Below are 17,192 nucleotides of genomic sequence, written 5' to 3' on the forward strand. Positions count from 1 at the left end.
ACTGAAAGCAGAGACACAAAGAGATATTCGTACATCTATGTTCACAGCAGCCTTATTTACAAAAGCCCAAAAGTGGAAGCTCCCTAAGTGTCCCTCACAGCTGAGTGGATAAACAAAACCGGGTCTGGCCACACGTGCGCCATTAGTCAGTCCTAAGTAGAAAAAAACTGACACAAGCTAGCACACGGCTGAACCGTAAGCCCATCCTGCCCAGTGGGAAAAGCTGGTCACGAAGAGACCAATACTGCACAACTGCACTTCCGTGAGGTTCCCAGCCATGGGGACAGAGAGGAGGATGATGGCTGCCGGGGGCTGGGTGTGGGGACGGGGAGCTGTAATATGGGGGCGGAGCTTCAGCTTTGCAGTTTCAGTTCTGGGGACTGGTCTGCACAACAATACGAGTGTCCTTAACATTACTGAATTGCATGCACACCTAAAAATGGCTCCGGGGGTCAATTTTGTGCTATCGTATTACACCACGATTTTTAAAAAAATGTTATTTGGGGAGCAAGCAGGCTTGGTGTGCCTCGTCACAGGCTGCACTGAGAAGTGACCAGCACTGGACCCGACGTTTCTGGTTTTGACACAAATACCGAAGCACAGGCAGCCTCCCCGTTTCTCTCCTGGTTCCAGTTCTGGAAGAGCCAGGGGTTAGAGGAGCAGACTCAGTGACCTCGCAAGGGAGCAACCAGATGGGGCCACGGAGAGGGCCAGGGAGGGGGCCAGAGAGAGAGACAGGGAGGGGGCCAGTCTATGGCACCACAGGCTGGTTGGGTCAGCAGGCCGCTGACATGGAAGAGGAACTCGGCGGGAGGTGGGGACACAGACGAAGAATCCTGTGAGCCAGCCCCCTCCCCACCCCATGCAAAGGTGAACCTTGCCTGGATCCTGGGTCCAACAGGCTGGCTGTCTGCTATGAGGACCACGGGACATTTTCAATTGGACTGGGGGGTACACGACACTGAGGAATCACTACCGAGCTTTGTGGGGGCCCTCGTCCAACTGTGCTTATGTAGAAAATGTCCTTATTTTTTAAAGATTCACGGTGAGAGCCCTGCCTGGTGTAGCTAAGTGGATTGAGCATGGGCCTGCGAACCAAAAGATAGCAGTTCAATTCCCCGTCAGGGCACATGCCTGGGTTGCGGGCCAGTCCCCAGCAGATGTCAGTTCCCAGCAGGGGATGCACAAGAAGCAACCATACATTGATATTTCTCTCTCTCTCCCCCCTCCCTTCCATTCTAAAGATAATTAATTAATTAATTAATTTTTAAAAAGATTCATGGTGAAATATTTGAGTGGCATTTTATGAGATCTTCAGCCAAAATGAACAAGTGAAGCCAATTTGGAAAAATATGAACCATTGTCACACCCAGGTGACAGGAACAGGAATTTTCAGAATGATTCTACTTTTTGGTTCTCTTCTCTCTTCCTGGAAGTTTTAAATAAAATGACCACAGTGAATACACGAATGCAGGGTCTGCTGGGTGTTACTCTGGACCTCAGTGGGGTGTCCTCTGGGGTTCTTTCCTTCCTAGTCCCCAAGCCCAGGCCCCACCCTGAAGAGGGCAGCTTCTCTGAGTGCCTGCGGGGATCTCTGGGACGGAGGGAGCAGGGTCAGCCCTGCGACCAGGTGGCAGGGCTCTGGCTGCACGAAAGGGCCAGGGCCTCGATCTTGGGGGGAACCCACACTCCAGAGCCCACCCCTGCCCCTCCGTCATGCCATGCCCCCCCCAGAGGCCCAGAGGAAGACACTACCTGAGACTGAGCAGCCCCCTTGGCCTCTTCACCAGACTCAGGAGGACAGCGAGGTCTCCCAGGCTCAGGCAGCACCGCATCAGCCTGGGGACAGAGGCAGGTTATAGCGGCGGCTCTGCTCCAGGAGGGAGCCCCCACCCCTCAGCTGCCCCTCGGGCTGGGCCCGCTCACTCACGCCAGCTCCGTCAGCTGCCAGGCCTGGCTCAGGCCAGCGGCCAGTCTGGTCATGTGCTCGGGTCTGAAGATGCACTCGGTCAGCCTGAGGGCAGAGGGCAGAGGGCAGAGGGCAGAGCCTGGGTGGGGCCTCTCAAGGCTACAGTCCTACTTCCTCCCAGTCCCCCCTGCCCAGGACATATGGGGGCCCCGCTGAGTGCAAAGGCCTGGACGGGGGCCTGAGAAAAGGCCAAAGGTGCAGCCCCTGCCCTGGGAGCTTCCCGTCTTTCTGGAGAGCCCAGCCGCAAAGGAGGCGCTAGGAGGAGACACGCACTGAGCCCAGACTGCAGGCCAGGCCCTGCACCGGCTGCGGGTGAGCAAGGCGGGCCCGCCTGACACGTTGAACCTCACTGAGTCCCAACAGCTTCGTTTACTGGCAGAGCGAAGGGCTCACCCAGGGGCACAGAGTTGGTCAGAGAAGAGGCAGAGCTGGGTTTCGGTCAGCTTGGCCTGACCCCAGACCCCAAACCTGTGACCACCCCCAACTCTCGCTCCATTCCAGGCTCCCATGGAGGGAGGAGAGCCTGGGTTTCTCTCTGCAGCCCTACCCCCAGGTGCCGGTCCCACAGTGTGGCCCATAGACAGGCCCTGGACCACTGTCTGTGGAGAGTTCACTCAGAAAGAAAGGGGCCCCTGGAGCTCTGCAGGAGGAGCTGATATTCGGGTCTTAAAGGACTGGGGGGCATCTCATCCCAGAAAAGGCAGTAGCAAGCCTGTCAGGCCAGGTGCCCGGGGCAGGGGAGCCGCATGCGTCTGCAAGGGAGGCGCAACACCACTTGTGGCTGATTGTGCGCTGTGTGGTGTGTGTGTGGTATGGGATTGTACGTGAATGGTGTGCAAACTGTGTGTGGTGTGGGTGTGTACCACGTGTGGGGGTGGGGGTGTATGGATGCCTGTGTGTTGTGTGCAGTTTGTGTGTTTGGTGTGCGTGCTGTGCATCTGTGCGGTGCAGGGTGGGGTGGTCCATGCGTAGGCATGGTGTAGGGGTGAGAAAGAACGAGGTGACTGTCAAATCAAACTGCCAGGGAGAGGACCACGCTGAGGAATTTGAACTTTATCTTGGGGCCACGGGGAGCCCCTGAAGGGCTTGGAGCGGTGGAGCTGTAGGGGCTGTGGGGCAAATGGCTGGAGGAGGCCTGGCCAGGGGCAGTAGGCCAGTTTGGAGGCCATGGTCACAGCCGAGGTCAGACACGGAGAGGAGCTGACCCAGAGCACTGGTGGTGAGAGACAGAGCCCAAGGCTACTGAGGGGTGGTAATAATAATAATTATTATAACAATAATAGCTGGTATAGCACTCAGATGAACCAGGCCCTTTGCAAGAACTCTACACATTTTAACTCATTCCATCCTCATAGTGACCCTAAGGCGGAGGGTCCTACTACTACCCCCATTTTACAGATAAGGGCCTGAAACACAGAGAGGTTAAGCCACTTGTTCAAAGTCACACAGCAGGTAAGTGGTGGAGCTGGGATTTACACTCAGGTGACTCAGAGTCCAAGCTTGTAACGATGATACGCAGGAGCCTCCAGACTTAGAGTTAGGACGTGGTAAAGAGGCACGAATACAGTGTGAAGGCCCCGCCTTGGGGCTGGGAGTGTGGGGGTACAGGGGAGCAGATGAGGGGCAGTGGGCCTGCAGCAGGGTGCGTGAAGGAGGCATGGGGCCTCCACAGGGTCAGCCTCCTGTGTCCCCGTCCCTCCGCTTCCCCCCCTCGCTCACCCCAGACCAGCATTTACCTCAGTGTCTTCTCCGTCTCCTCCTGTTGGGAGAAGTGAATCCAGAAGCTCTGCTCCGAGCCCAGGCTGCAGAGACACGGGTGTGAGGGAGCCAGGGGCCTGCTGCACCCTCAGGCTCCAGGGGTCCCAGGGGGTGCCCGAGAGAAAGGGGCTGGAGCGCCGGGGCAAGGGAGGGGGAAGCAAGCCACAGCAAGCCCTTGCCAACCAGCGGAGACCCCCAACCTATCCTGTGAGCACACTAAAAGCTGGCCTTCCCACCCGTGGCCTCCCTGGTCCGCGTGGCTAGAGGGTCTCAGAGTGAACCATGAGACTCCAAGGCTGGCCCAAGTCACAAGGACGGAGGCCACCAAGAGTGGGGGTCTTTCTTCCCCACCACCAGCCAGCAGCGCCACCGTCGGCTTACTTCATGGTGGCCTCTCGGACACGCAGGCAGGAAGAAAGGGTCTCCATCAGGCACAGGGCGCTTTCCGGAGACACGCTGTTGCCACTCAGACTGGAAGGGAGACAAGGTTCAGGGTGAGGTGTGGGGGGCAGCACCTCCGTGGAGCCCTTGTTGGCCCCCATTATCCCCCCTCCAGCTGTCGTCTCCACGTCCAAGTGTTCATTCTGCAGGTGGCGACACGGAAGTCCAGAGAGAGGGGCCAGAGGGGCCCAGTCTCCATATGGGCAAGAGAGACATCCGGCCCCGAGCCCTCAAGAGCTGCACCCTCTGTGCCTGCTATCCCTTTGGTCTGGGACAGGGCACTGACAAGGCCAGGCTGGCAGCTCAGCCCACCCAGAGCACCAAGCTCCGCTGCCTGGCAGTGGGTTGTATCCTGGCTCTGGCTGCCTGCGTCCCAGGTCCCGGGGGATTGGGTGAGAGTGTGGATGACTTTTGGAGGCCCCTCCTGTCATGGGAACATCTCCAAATCTGTGTCCCCTGGATTTGATCGGAGGAGATTCAGGGTGGAGCAGGAGCTGGGGCAGCTAAGTTCCTGCATCAGCTGCTTAGGGACATTATCCCTGCCTGGAGTCAGCAGCCTCCCTGGTTGCCTGGGGGGGGGGGTGCAGGGCTCTTCCCAAGGTAGGCCAAGAGAGGAGGAGGAATGGGCCGAAGGTGGGGAGGTGTCAAGGTAAGAATCACCCCTTTGGCCCCCTGGCTAGTGTGGCTCTGTGGATTGGGCGCTAGCCTGTGGATTGAAAAGTCGCCAGTTCAACTCCTGGTCAGGGCACATGCCTGGGTTGTGGGCATCTGAGAGGCAACCAGTTGCACATGGATGTTTTTCTTTCTCTTCTTCTCTCTCCTCCTCTAAAAAACTAATCCCCCCTTTCACTTCCCCTGTCTTTGTCCTCTGGAGTTCTCAAGGGATCTCTCGAAAGATCCCTCACAGCTCATGCTCTTAGCCCCAGGGAGTCCCCCTCCTTGCTGTCCCTGAGACCCCTCGTCACTTACTTGAGCGAAGCGGAGATGGGCACCTGAGGCAGCCACTTCAGGAGGCACCTGAGCCCGTCATCACCCAGCTGGTTGGCAGAAAGGCTGCAAGAGGTAAGAGGAGGCGGCTGGCGGTCAGTTGTGTCTCCTCCATGGGGGTCTTCCTTTCAGCGACGTCACTCTGCCCACACGGCCCTCTCGTCATCACCTTCGCATCCCTGCCACCACTCAGCGCTGCTTGTGTCCCAGCGCCACCCAGCGCCACCAGCTTCATCGCATCCTCCCTGCTTGCATCACCATGCCCACCGCTGCCACCCCACCCCCCTCACACGACAGCTCTGGTGTCCCTGGCACCCCAGTGAACCAGTCTTCATCTTCCTCTTTAATACCTGCTGGCCACTCCCAGGGCCCTGGCGGGCTTGCAGGACTTAGAGAAAACCCACCCAGCGCTCACTATGCCCTTGGCCTGCATCAGCTGGGGCCGGCCCTTGAGGATCAAGAGTCAGTTTAAGAAGAGGTTCAGGGCATGTGTTTGCCCAGCGGAGTTCCTCCTTCAGTTTGAGAATACAGTGTCGGAAATTGCACTTGAATACTTTCTCACTTCCCCTCGTTGTAATGTTGCGGTTTTTGCCAGTTCGCAAACAATACGGTCAGCGGGCTCTGGACTGTCTGATTTTTGTCCTGCATCTTTGAACTCGTCTTGTTTCTGAGGACGATGCTTTGGAGGCTTGTTTATTTTGCCTTTTCCTGAGGAACTGTACAAATTAGTTTGTCTCCTGAAGCCCCTTATTAATCTTTAACATAAGAAAAAGTACCCTCTACAATGAAAAAAAAAACTGACAAAAACACACAGGCCCTGGCTGGTGTGGCTCAGTGGATTGAACGCCGGCCTGTGAACCTAAGGGTTGTCGGTTCGATTCCCAGTCAGGGCACGTGCCGGGGTTGCAGGCCAGATCCCCAGTTGGGGGTGTGCAAGATGCAACCACATATTGATGTTTCTCTTCCTCTCTTTCTTCCTCCCTTCCCCTCTGTCTAAAAATAAATAAAATCTTAAAACACACACACACACAAACTTGAAGACACATTGCTTATTCTCTTTCTTTAAAATACATGATTTCCATCAGCCCTGTTTCTCTTCCTGGCCACATCATGGCAGGAACTTAATTTGTTTTCTTTCCCCCTGTATAGAACTCTTTTTAATTCTTACAGGTCCTAAGCTGAACTCCTAACAGTTGTGAAAAAGACTGCGTTGTACTAGCTGTGTGACCTTGGACAAGTCCCTAAACTCTCCACACCTCAGCTCTCCCATGTATAAAACGGGGCTGATAGTACCTAGGTCTGTTGGAAGGATAAAAAGAATCTCTAAGGCACTTGGAACAGTGGAGCAAAGGCTCCCCAGGTGTCAGCCATTACCAATATTTTTCTGCCCGTGCGTGGGCCACACTGTGTGGGCACCCAAGACTGGCCACACTTCTCAATGGTACGGAAGCTCACAGGTCCCCATCCAGCGGGCTCCAGAACCCTCCACGGGCTGAGGGATTTGGTACTTTTCACCCCCCCGCCAGGCAAACTGGTGGATCCTTCCTGTGAGTGCCCATGAGCCAGCAGAGCTCCAAGGCCTTGACCAACACGAGACCAAGGAGCTCCTGGGGCCCTTGTTGAAGGGTTGAGGGCACGGTCTACCAAGGCAGGGGTGAGGGGGGTGAGGGGGACAAAATGGGTGCAGGGGAACCTTAAGGATGTGACCCAGGGTCCCGGGCATCCCAATAGCTGGTCCTGAGAGGCGCTGAGTGCACGTACACACAGACACACCCCCCAGGGCCCCCCGACATGCATGCTCCCAGATTCTTGCTCCTCTTCCCCCCACTTACTCCAGCTGGCTGAGGTCCTCACACGTCCTCAGTGACTTGCACAGTGTCTCCATGTGGTCTTGGCTGAGGCCGCAGCCTGTGAACCTGCTGTAGGAGGGGAACGGGCTGGGACGCCGAACCTCCCAGACCTACCAGCCCTGGTGAGGCCTCACCCACACCTGGACTCTCTGGAATATCCCGCGTCCACCACTTCCCCCTCCCCCCCAGGAGATCCCACCGGCTCCCCCACCCGCCCACCAGCCCTCTGAGGAGGTGCCTCTCAAAGGAGGAACTTGTTAAGATGTAAAGCCTGGGGACTCAGCCCAGAGCCCCTGGGTCAGGGACTCTAGGGGCAATGCTCTCCAGGTGGCAGATTCGGGCTCCAGTTGGAGAACACGGGGTCATTTTAATGAACAGACATAGGTGGGGTGGGGGGATAGGGCTAGTTCAAATCACAGAGAACAACTGATTTCAGAATTCAAAGGAAGGGTAAATCTGCCCTTGAAAGGCCTAAAATGAGACCATACAATAAGGTAAAGGGAGAGGCCGTGACCAGCCAGTGACTGAAAAAAAAAAACGCTTAAAATCAGGATGTTCCTAAAATAAGTATTTCACGTTTTTACCCATTACTTTCCTTCACTGTTTTTCCCACAGCCTCAAATTCCCCTTTATGCTATTTTTACTTCCTAATTTTAAATGAGCTCATTCTTTCTATTTGATTCATTTATTGTCATTGGAAACCCTGTGTCACTTCGATGGGAAACCGGCATTGCATGCCACGAACAGCCCTCAGCAGCAAAGCAAAATGCCCTCATTAAATCCCAGCCAGGTGCGGACCCCTGCTGAGAGGTCTCTCTCTCATGGAGGGAGCTTAGTGTTGGGCGTTAAAGACCCACCAACCCAAATGGGAACCTCTTCTTGGTCTTAGTCAGACGGAGGGAGCAGTGACTTCACCAAAGACCTGGTGAAACTGGCCTCTGCCCTACACTTTGGAAACCGCTGACCTAGAAATGGTCACAACGTTCTAGAAGTCAGAGTAGTGGCAGGCAAGGACAGAGGTCCCAAAGCTGCAGCTAAGGCCACCTGTTTTGATGTGGCTTGCAAACTAAGGACGGTTTTTTTATTTTCAAAGGGTTGAGAAAAAAATCAAAAGAATAGTAGTTCATGATGCAAACATGTGACATTCAAGTCTCAGTGTCCTATACACAGCAAGGCTGGCCTGCAGCCACCCCATTGCCCACAAACTGACTGTGCCGCTTTTAGGTCACAGCAGTAGAGTAGCTGTGACAGACTGTATGGCCCACAAACCCCCAAATATGTGTAATCTAACCCTTTACTAAAAAAAGTGTGTCTGCCCTGGGCTAGCAGTGCTGCAGGATGGCCTGGGCTCCAGCCAACAGCCACACCCCTTACCACACGTGACGGGCACAGTGGTCACAGCTGTGAGGTGATGAGCATAAGGCTCTCAGAACAACGCCTTGCAGCCCTGGCTGGGTAGCTCAGTTGGTTAGAACATCGTCTTGATTCACCAAGATTGCAGGTTCGATCTCCGGTCAGGACACATACAATAAATGTGTCCATACACATCAATAAGTGGAACAACATGTTGACGTTTCTTTCTCTCTCTTTTAAATCGATAGTATTTTTAAAAAAACAAGAATGGTCCTTGCAGGTGCTCAGCAAATACTAGCTCCACTGTTTATTATTTCACAGCTCAGGATGCTCTGGTCCGAGGCCTCTTGGGGAGCCGCTAGCATCAAATAGTTACCAAAAAAGTCACCTCTGCATTCGGAGGTCACCCTTCTGCCCCATCACCCTGCCTCTAGCACAACACCTGCCCCTTCTCACTGAGGCAGCCACAGAGCACTGGTGGGTCTAAGAGTCAGCGGGGGAGGGACACTCAGACCAGCGACACTCATGCCTCACGTGTTGGCTCATTTAGTCCTTGTGAACACCCTGCAGCACGGGGCCTCCCCGCTCCTGCCGCAGACTCTGAGGACCAGAGAGATCAAGGAAACGCCCAAAGTGCCAGGTCCTTGTGGAGCTCGGTTTTTAAAAAAAAAAGTCTTTAGTTGTATTTATATATTCATTTGAGAGAGAGATTTGTTGTTCCACTTACTTATGCATTCATAGGTTGCTGTATGTACTCTGACCTGGGATCAAACCTGCAACCTTGGTGCATTGAGATGATGTTCTATCCAACCGAGCTGCCTGGCCAGGGCTCAGGAGCTGGGACTTAAAGCCTGGTAGGCAGGTTGTGAAGTCCTTTTTCTTGAGTTCTCGGTTCTGGTCCAGTCTGATGTGTCCCTCGACAGAGGCCAGCCCTCTCTGGACCCCTGCTTCTTCATGCGGGAGAAATCGAGTCCCCTTGCAGGTCCTTCTGGGGGAACGCTCTGCACATACTCTGCTGTCTGTCCTATTGGGCAGGCTGACTGGTCCCCACTGCCCCCTGGCTGCCAGGGCATGGCCCTGGGGGACTTACCCACAGCATCCGCCTTTCTGTTCCTTGTTGGACCTGAAGTTCACAGTCACCTCATGCAAGGACCTGCAGCACACAGTGCCTGGGTAAGCCACTCTTGGCCATGGCCTCAGGAAGCTCCCAGGAGGCACCCCTCCTCCAGAAGCTGAGCCTCTGACTTGGGTCCTGCTGCCTCCATCCCACCCCTTACACCTCCCGACTTTAGGCACAACCCTCCAAGACTAGCCCAGCTGTCCCAGGACAATGCCCACCTGAGGTCCACTTTCTGAACTCGTGGGCACAGGGTGAAGAGCCGAGCCAGCAGGACTGGGCTCTGTGTGGGCAGCGGCGTCTGGCTCAACCTGAGGAGGAAAGCAGCGGGACCCTAAGTCAGCAAGTGGGAGTCAAGCAAGATCAGTGGGCAAGGAACTGGGCTAGGCTGGCGGGGAAGGAACCAGAGGGCGGGTCAGCATGGCAATAGGAAGAAGGCAGGGACTCAGGAAGGACAAACAGGGACTTGGGGTCACGCAGACTTGGGTTTGAGAGCCAAGCAGAGCCAAGTTCTGCTTACTGACTGTATGTCCTTGCTGAAGTCATTTAAGCTCTCTGAGCCTCCATTTCCCTACCTGGCCAACAGGACCCTACTGTATAGGTATCATGACGATTTAATGACATTGAGTGTATGCACTGCCTAGCCAGGGGTGTCCCACCTGTGGTCCGTGAACTACTTGCGGCCCAGGGTAGCTGTGAATGCAGCCCAACACAAAGTCATAAATTTACTTAAAACACGATGAGATTTTTTTGTTGTTGTTATTACGTGTCCTGGTGTATTTAATGCATGACCCAAGACAACTCTTCTTCTTCCAGTGTGTCCCAGAGACGCCAGAAGATTGGACCCCCCAGCCTAGCCAATACCCATGCATTTCTCCCACTCCCCTCCACAGGGGACACACTGTCTCTCCCTCCAGCCCAGACTGACAGGCAGGTCCTGACGGCAGGTAGGATGTTTCGGCGCTCAGAGTGGTTTCCTGGCCTCAGCACTGCTGAGACTGGGGGCTAGATAATTCGATGCTGTTGGGGGCTGTCCTGCAGGGTGTTTAGCAGCACCCCAGACCTCTCCTCACGAGACGCAGGTAGTAGCACTAATCCCCCGCCTATCCACTGTGTCTCCAGCACCCCGAACAAAGCCTGGCCCGCAGCAGCGTACTAGCACTCTGGACTAGGTAAGACAAAGTGTACGTCCACGCGGCAAGCAGGCTGATCACACCATTCCAGACAAGATGCCCTGTGACTGGGGTGTCGAGAAGTCCCTCTCTGGCCTGAGGCTTTGCTCCTGCTCATTTTAAGCTGCCACCTTCTATGTCCAAAGCCGCCCTTCCCGACCGGTTCTCCCCTGGCAGGGTGGGACCGGAGTGGGTGCCCTGGGGCTTGTCATGAGCTCTGCCGCAGGTGCCCACCTCTGGAACGCCACTGCCTTCCACCCGGCTCCACACGGGACTCAGGGATGGTGGGGACCCTGGCTGGGACGGGAGCCGCCCCAGGAGTCCTGGAGATCCTTAGCATTAGAACCGGTGTGGCTGTGATCAATGATACGATTTAATTTCCTCTTGTATTTTTTCATCTCAGCTGCAGCGTTCCCCCCTGCTAGAAGATTTAAAGCGAATCCTTTCTAAATTCTAATCAGCCTGAGCTGAAATTAGAAAGTAGAATTTTAAATACTTTAGGGATGCTGTTAAGTTCCTCTTTTAATACGTTGGATGGTGACCTTTAAAAAGTGGTGTGTGGCTACACAGGACCCATAGGCGTGAAGTCCCTTTCTAGGAGCAGGTGACTTTCCCATGGGTGGGGAGAAGTATGACAGCCCACCTGTCTCATTTGAGTCTCATCTCTGGGGGAGGGGTTGAGGAGTACTGACCCCATTTATCAGATGAGGAAACTGAGGCTCAGAGATGTCAAATTACGCCCCCTAAAGGTTGATAAAGAACGGGGAAAGAGCAGGAAGCAGTCTCAGGCTCCCAGTTGTGACAGATAAAGAGGAGGAGCGAGGGGAGGGGAGGGGAGAGGAGGGGATGGCTTTGCAATACACAGAAAAATGGAAAAACAATCTTACTGCAGGAGGCTCAGCTGGGGGAGCCGCGGCAGGTGCCACAGCAGGGTGTCCAGGCTCTGGTCGCTCAGGACCACGCAAGACAATCTGTGAAACACAACATCTGAGTGAGGTGCAGAAGCCCTGAGACAGCTGGGAGCTTGGCCGCACAGCTGTCCAGAAACGAACCCTATGCCAGGGTGTGGCCTAAACATCCCCTCGGGACACCAGGAACTGGAGTTACCACGAGGCTGGAGGAAAAGGAAGGCCCACCCTGTACGTTCGGGAAGGGCTGTGTTATGACAAGTCAGTTTCCCCTGACTTCTCAGGAGAGGGCTTTTTAGCAGCATCAGCTGTAGTGCAAAACAAAACAACACAAAAAGCCCCAAAACCAAGAAACAAACCAAAACCGAAACCAAAAGTACGGGAAGCAGCCTGGATGTCTACCTAGATTCTGGGGCTGAGGTTGGGGGCCGGGGAGGAAGTGTGGCCGAATAATTTGTAGCCTGTGCACGCTATGGAGGGTTAGTATTAAAAGGCAAACATGGGGTAAGAAACCCACAATCAGGGGCAATGAGACATTGGTGGGGTATCTGATGGTTTTCGTTCGGCGTACAATGATGTGACTGCTGTAGGGTCCTTCCGACTTTGACTAAGTTTAGATCGAATCCTAGCTCTAGAAATCGTCTCTCTCTCTCTGCCTCTAAGAGCCCTAACCTTTTCCCTGGATAACCAGCAACCCTTGATCAGGCAGCGGAAGACGGTGGCCAGGACCTGGGAAATAATCAGGCTAAAGATATCATCTTGACTAAGTTATATCCCAGCTCCTGAACCCTCAGGTGGAACAGACCCCCAGCTACCCTCCCAGGAGATCGGACAGAGGGACACTGGAAAAGACCTCCAAGCTGTCCTCAAGGCCCAAAGAAAGGACTCATCACCTCCACTGACCAATCAGCTCCCAGCACAACCGCAAACCCCTAACCTTCTGTGTCTTACGATTTTTGTCTTACAGACTCTGCAACCTGCATGCCACCAAAAGCCATTCTGCTCCTGAGTCCAGCTTCCCGCACTCCCCGATGGCCCCACTCATAATAAGATTGGCACCATTCATAAGAAGAGAGCCAGTATTTTCCCCTGCAGCTCTCGGTGTCTAGACTGTGGCTCTACGGGCACAGGCTGGATGAACTCCCGCTGTTCTGCAATGACATTGGCTTTGTGGGATGTTAAAAACCAGAGTGAGTCCTGGTCTTTTACCTAGGCACACTGAACATCTACAGAGGAAATTATAAGGCGCCTTGGAATTGCTTCATAATCACATGTGCGTGCGTGCATCTGTGCACATGTGCGCAGGCATGTGCACAGGTGTGCGTCGGAGCCTTGGAGAGAGAAATTATTGAGGCAAGTCGGTGGGGGGAAACCAAGTCTCCACAACAGTATTCTCCCTGATTTTACATATGCGTTTATTTGATAGTCTCCACGATGAAAGAATTTTTTAATGAAAAGGTAACTTTACAGAAATAAAATCTGACCATCAAGGTCAAGATCCTCAGTGATAAGTCAAGTCCATAGCACACACCTTTGAGGGGGGGTAAGGGGGCACTCCATCTCCGTGGTGTTTCTTACTCCAGACCCACAACCCCCAGTCTATGCTTGGGGAGAACATCAGACAAACGCGATCTGAGGGACATTGAATGAAACGTCTGACCAGGACTTCTCAAAACTGCCACGGTCATAAACGACACGGGAAGACTGAGAAACTGTCACAGGCCCGAGGAGGCAGAGAACAGGCGACTGAGTGTAGGCGGGACCTGCATGGGACTTGGGGTCAGAGACAGAGCCTTCTCGGGCACACTGGTGAAATCCGAATCGAGTGCCGTTTGTCGTCCCCGGGCCAGGGCTGCGTTCTTGGCTGCGACACATGTGCTGGGTTAATGGGCGATGGTAACCAGCAGGGGCAGCTGGGGGAGGAAGCTCTGAACCAGCTTTGCCGCTTTTCTGCAAACCAAGTCCAAACTATTCTAACCTGAGCGGTTCCGGAAAATCCACTGGCTCCTCTCACATCTGGAAGTTCCAGGAAAGCCCGGGGCAGAGATCTTTCGTGATGAGATCCTGTGTCTGTTTACAACCTGGGCGGCCCCTCCCTCCGTGTCCCACGTGTCTGAACTTGTAGGAAGGCGTGGAAGGACACACATCACGTGGTCACTACGGATAAGCCTGTTACAAGGCCCGGGGGCATTTGAGATAGGAGCTGGAAATTACAGGGTGGGGGCCACGGGGGAGGGACTAGCAAAATGGAAAAACCCATTTGGTGCGATGAGAGGTAACACTGCATGGCATTCGGCCAGTCTGTGAGCACGAAGGGGTAAAAGCTGGGTACGCCGACCCAAGAGGAGCAGAAAGTCACAAACACAATGGCGACTTTGATGATTGGAAGGCGTGTGTAGGTGAGGCAGGTTTGTCTTGCATTTCTTTATCTTAAGGTAATTACGGTAATAAAACTACAGCAATGATGACAAAAGGAAAGGCTGGCTGTTCCGTTTACAGAGGACAAAGCTAGGCCCAGTGAGTTCAAGACCAAAGTTCCCTGCTTGAGGATGACTCAGCCAGGAGCCCTAGTTTTGAGTCCTGGCTTTGGTCACAGCCCCAGGGGTTCTGGGTGGGGGCGCTGGTCACCCAAAGAGGGATGCCCTGAGGTGGGGCCTTCAGAAGTGATAGGCCCAGCTGGGTGCCAGACAGGGTGGGTCCTGTCCAACCCTAGGCCCAGCACGGCCTCTCTGAGCTGGAGCAGCGAGGAGCTGGGCTGCCAGGAGCAACAAAGCTTCTATCAGAGGTCAGGGAGCTCCCATGGGGCTGGGCTATGGGTCCGGTGGGAAGGAACCAGAAAGGACTCACCTGGGTTCTAATGGGGACACCCAGCCCTGCTCCCCCCAGGTCATTGTGCAGATGCCTGCATTGCGCCCTCTGGGGCTCTGTCCTCCTCACTTACTTGATCTCCAGGGGTCCTGGGCACTTCTCCAGAGTCTCACAGAGGCTGGCAAGGCTCAGGGGTTCCAGCCGACACTCTCTGAGGCTGCAAAGAGTCAGGGGGTAGACCAGGGGCTCAGAGAGGGCTCAGGGCCCCTGTCCAGCCCCAGGGGCCCTCCTCTCCTCCCAAGAACGCTGCTCCCCAACTGGCCACACTCTCCATCCCTAAGTCTCCTAGAGCCTCCACTCTCCCCAGTCTGAGCCTCAGAGTGTCCAGCTACCCTCCTCCTCCCCTAAGGGCTCCCCACTGAGTCTGGCCAGAGTCTGGGCCACCCCTGCTCCCCCCCCTGGCCACATCAACACCCTCTGGCTTTGCCTATTTGCCTCCCTGCCATCTTTCTCCACCCTGCCAGGGTCTTCTCTTTTAACAGTGCAAACCCGGCCAGGCCTCTCTGGAGCTGAAAGCCCTCAGTGGCTCTCACTGTCTGAGGCTGACAATGGAACACCTTTTCCACAGCCTCATGCACCCCCGTGATCCCCAAATAGGCTCCGGCCCCAAGAGCCAAGTTTTCACTCCTCTGGGCCTCCGTGAGACCTGGCCAACCTGCCCAGACACGCACACCCCCTTGGGACAACCCCAGCTCGGTGAGGAAGTCGAGGCCAGGAGCAAGGAGGGACCCAGCCAGGGTTTCACAGCCCCTCACGGCAAAGCCAAAGTTCTTTAGGGAAGATCTGCGTGGCCTCAGAAAGCCGGCAGCCAGCTCGGTGGTGTCTGGCATGGTGGTGCTCACACTCAGCTTTCTCCTCTCCCCTTCTTTCAGGTTCTCTTCCCGCTCTCTCCCGGCCCCCAGTCTACCCCTCCCCCAGGCTCTCCTCACTCCCTGAGCCCCTGACCCCACTGCAGTTACTCCCAAATAAGAAGTGGGTAAGACCATACCAGAAGCTCCTGGGGGTGCAGGGCCGACCGAACCCTGAGGACTGGGCTCCAGCTGGGAACTCTGGCAAAGGCTCACCAGCCGACAAATCCCTTGGAGGGGGGGAAACATTTTGAGAAGCAAGTTCAAATCATTCACACTGGAAGATGAGACTCATCAGTCAGGCCTGGAAGGGACCCTCATGACAATCAAACCCCTCAGTGTACAGACGGGGAAACTGAGGCCCAAGGCAGGGAAGCCACAGTGAGAAAGACAGCAGCTTACACCTGTCCAAGGGGGGGGCACCTGACCAGGTTCGGTGGAACCAGGACAGCTCCTCCTGGATCTGATCACCAACGTGGCCTTCACGTGACTTCTGTCTTCCTGAGCCTCCATTCTATTGGCCTCAAAAACCCAGAGGGTCCCCAGAAACAGAGACCCTAGACCAGGAAGCAAGAGCACCCCAGCCTTGGGCCCTCCCTGGTTTCAGACAGCCACCTGACATAGCAATGCTGTCCCCTGCCACATCAGCCCAGCCAGCCCCACATTAGGCAGCTCCTCTGCCTGCCAACCTCGCAAAGGAGACGGGGTGCCCCACTAGGGGGCATCTGGGAGCATCTGTGGAGAACCAACCATTGTTCATTGTTTACAGCCCAGGCATGGAAACTTGCAGAGCCTCAACGGTTTTTGCATCGCGAGCCTCAGAGTGTGAAAAGTCCGTGAGTCACACAAAAGCCTGAGGTCTGCAAAAGTCCCCGAGGGACAGAAATAGTGTTTCTCTCTTCCCTCTCACGTAGCTGCCCTCTGCTAGCACCTGCTCTGTCGTGGCGTCACACATCCGTCCCTTCCCTCCATCTGCACTGGCTCCTTCCAAGAGAGATTTAAGGCAGCCGATCACTGCAAATTTAAACGAGCCGGTGCAGCTTACTCTAGAACTGGCAGTGGGTCTGGGGTGGGGGGCTCTTGCAGGAAATAGGGACCACAAGGAGAGGGGAGCCCACCTCACCCCCGGAGCTCTCTGTCCTCACCTGGCTCTTCTGTCACCTCTGAGGATGACACTTTGGCTCTTGAAGCTGCAGGCAGAGAGGAGGCAGCAATCAGAAAAGAGGCAAAGAGCCCGCTTCCCAGGAAGGGGCAAGAGAGCAGACCGACCAGGGCAAGGGGGACCTGGAGGGCAGCCCATGTTCCCAGCAAACGCCACAAGAACTCTACTGACAACCACCACGTATACCAGGGCACATACACAGCACGCCAGCGACATGATCTCCTTTGCCTCTCACGCTAACACTGTGAGATAAGGAAGTATTCATATCCCCATTTTACAGATGAGGAAACTGAGGTGGGAGAGGCTCAATGAGCAACTCAAAGCCACAATGCAGAGAAGAAGTGAGCCTGGATTTGAACCCTATCTGTCTGTTATCACTCTTGGGAGGGGAGGGCGAGGAATGGCGGCTTCCTCTGAAAGCGTGGATGATCTGAACTGCATGTCCCAGGGCTGTGGGGCTGGGGCCCTTTTCCCTTCTACAGTCTTGTCAGCTCCAGGGACCCCACAATGAAAGCAGGTCCCTGAGCATTCAACGGGCACAAGGGAGCTCCCAGCTTTCTTCAGAGTCACCCAGAACAATCCAGATAGTGAGTAAGAGAGTCAGTGAGTTATGTCCCATGGAGGAATCTGAGTGTCTCTGGGGCTTCATCCATCCATCCATCCATCCATCCATCCATTTGTTCATTCAGCAGACACCCATCACGCTCTCGCTGACTGGGTCTCCCACAGGCCCTGAGGATGCTCCACCGTGAATGCAGC

At 55.0% G+C, this 17,192-nt stretch overlaps 1 protein-coding gene across 10 annotated transcripts in view; it reads right to left on the reverse strand.

Annotated features, from left to right (window-relative positions):
* Positions 1–17,192, reverse strand: part of NLRC5 (NLR family CARD domain containing 5) — a 57,306-nt gene that overhangs the window by 16,087 nt on the left and 24,027 nt on the right. For 4 of the 10 annotated variants that reach the window (XR_005065822.1, XM_037041661.1, XM_037041660.1 and 1 more), the window contains 13 exons: positions 16,417–16,461; positions 15,412–15,501; positions 14,497–14,580; positions 11,535–11,618; positions 9,697–9,786; positions 9,449–9,511; positions 6,988–7,074; positions 5,138–5,221; positions 4,109–4,198; positions 3,706–3,771; positions 2,320–2,376; positions 1,931–2,014; positions 1,756–1,839 (listed from right to left, as the gene is read on the reverse strand). Coding sequence is in view for 9 of the 10 variants with exons in the window: in XM_037041661.1 (XP_036897556.1) it covers positions 1,756–1,839; positions 1,931–2,014; positions 2,320–2,376; positions 3,706–3,771; positions 4,109–4,198; positions 5,138–5,221; positions 6,988–7,074; positions 9,449–9,511; positions 9,697–9,786; positions 11,535–11,618; positions 14,497–14,580; positions 15,412–15,501; positions 16,417–16,461 (1,008 nt within the window). In the remaining variant the exon portion in view is untranslated. The remainder of the gene's footprint in view (positions 1–1,755; positions 1,840–1,930; positions 2,015–2,319; positions 2,377–3,705; positions 3,772–4,108; positions 4,199–5,137; positions 5,222–6,987; positions 7,075–9,448; positions 9,512–9,696; positions 9,787–11,534; positions 11,619–14,496; positions 14,581–15,411; positions 15,502–16,416; positions 16,462–17,192) is intronic. The other 6 variants (XM_037041663.1, XM_037041662.1, XM_037041667.1 and 3 more) reach the window with 3 other exon arrangements.

This window comes from Sturnira hondurensis, unplaced genomic scaffold (assembly GCF_014824575.4).
Source record: "Sturnira hondurensis isolate 20B ecotype Veracruz unplaced genomic scaffold, ASM1482457v3 Scaffold0003090, whole genome shotgun sequence".
Classification (NCBI taxonomy): domain Eukaryota; kingdom Metazoa; phylum Chordata; class Mammalia; order Chiroptera; family Phyllostomidae; genus Sturnira; species Sturnira hondurensis.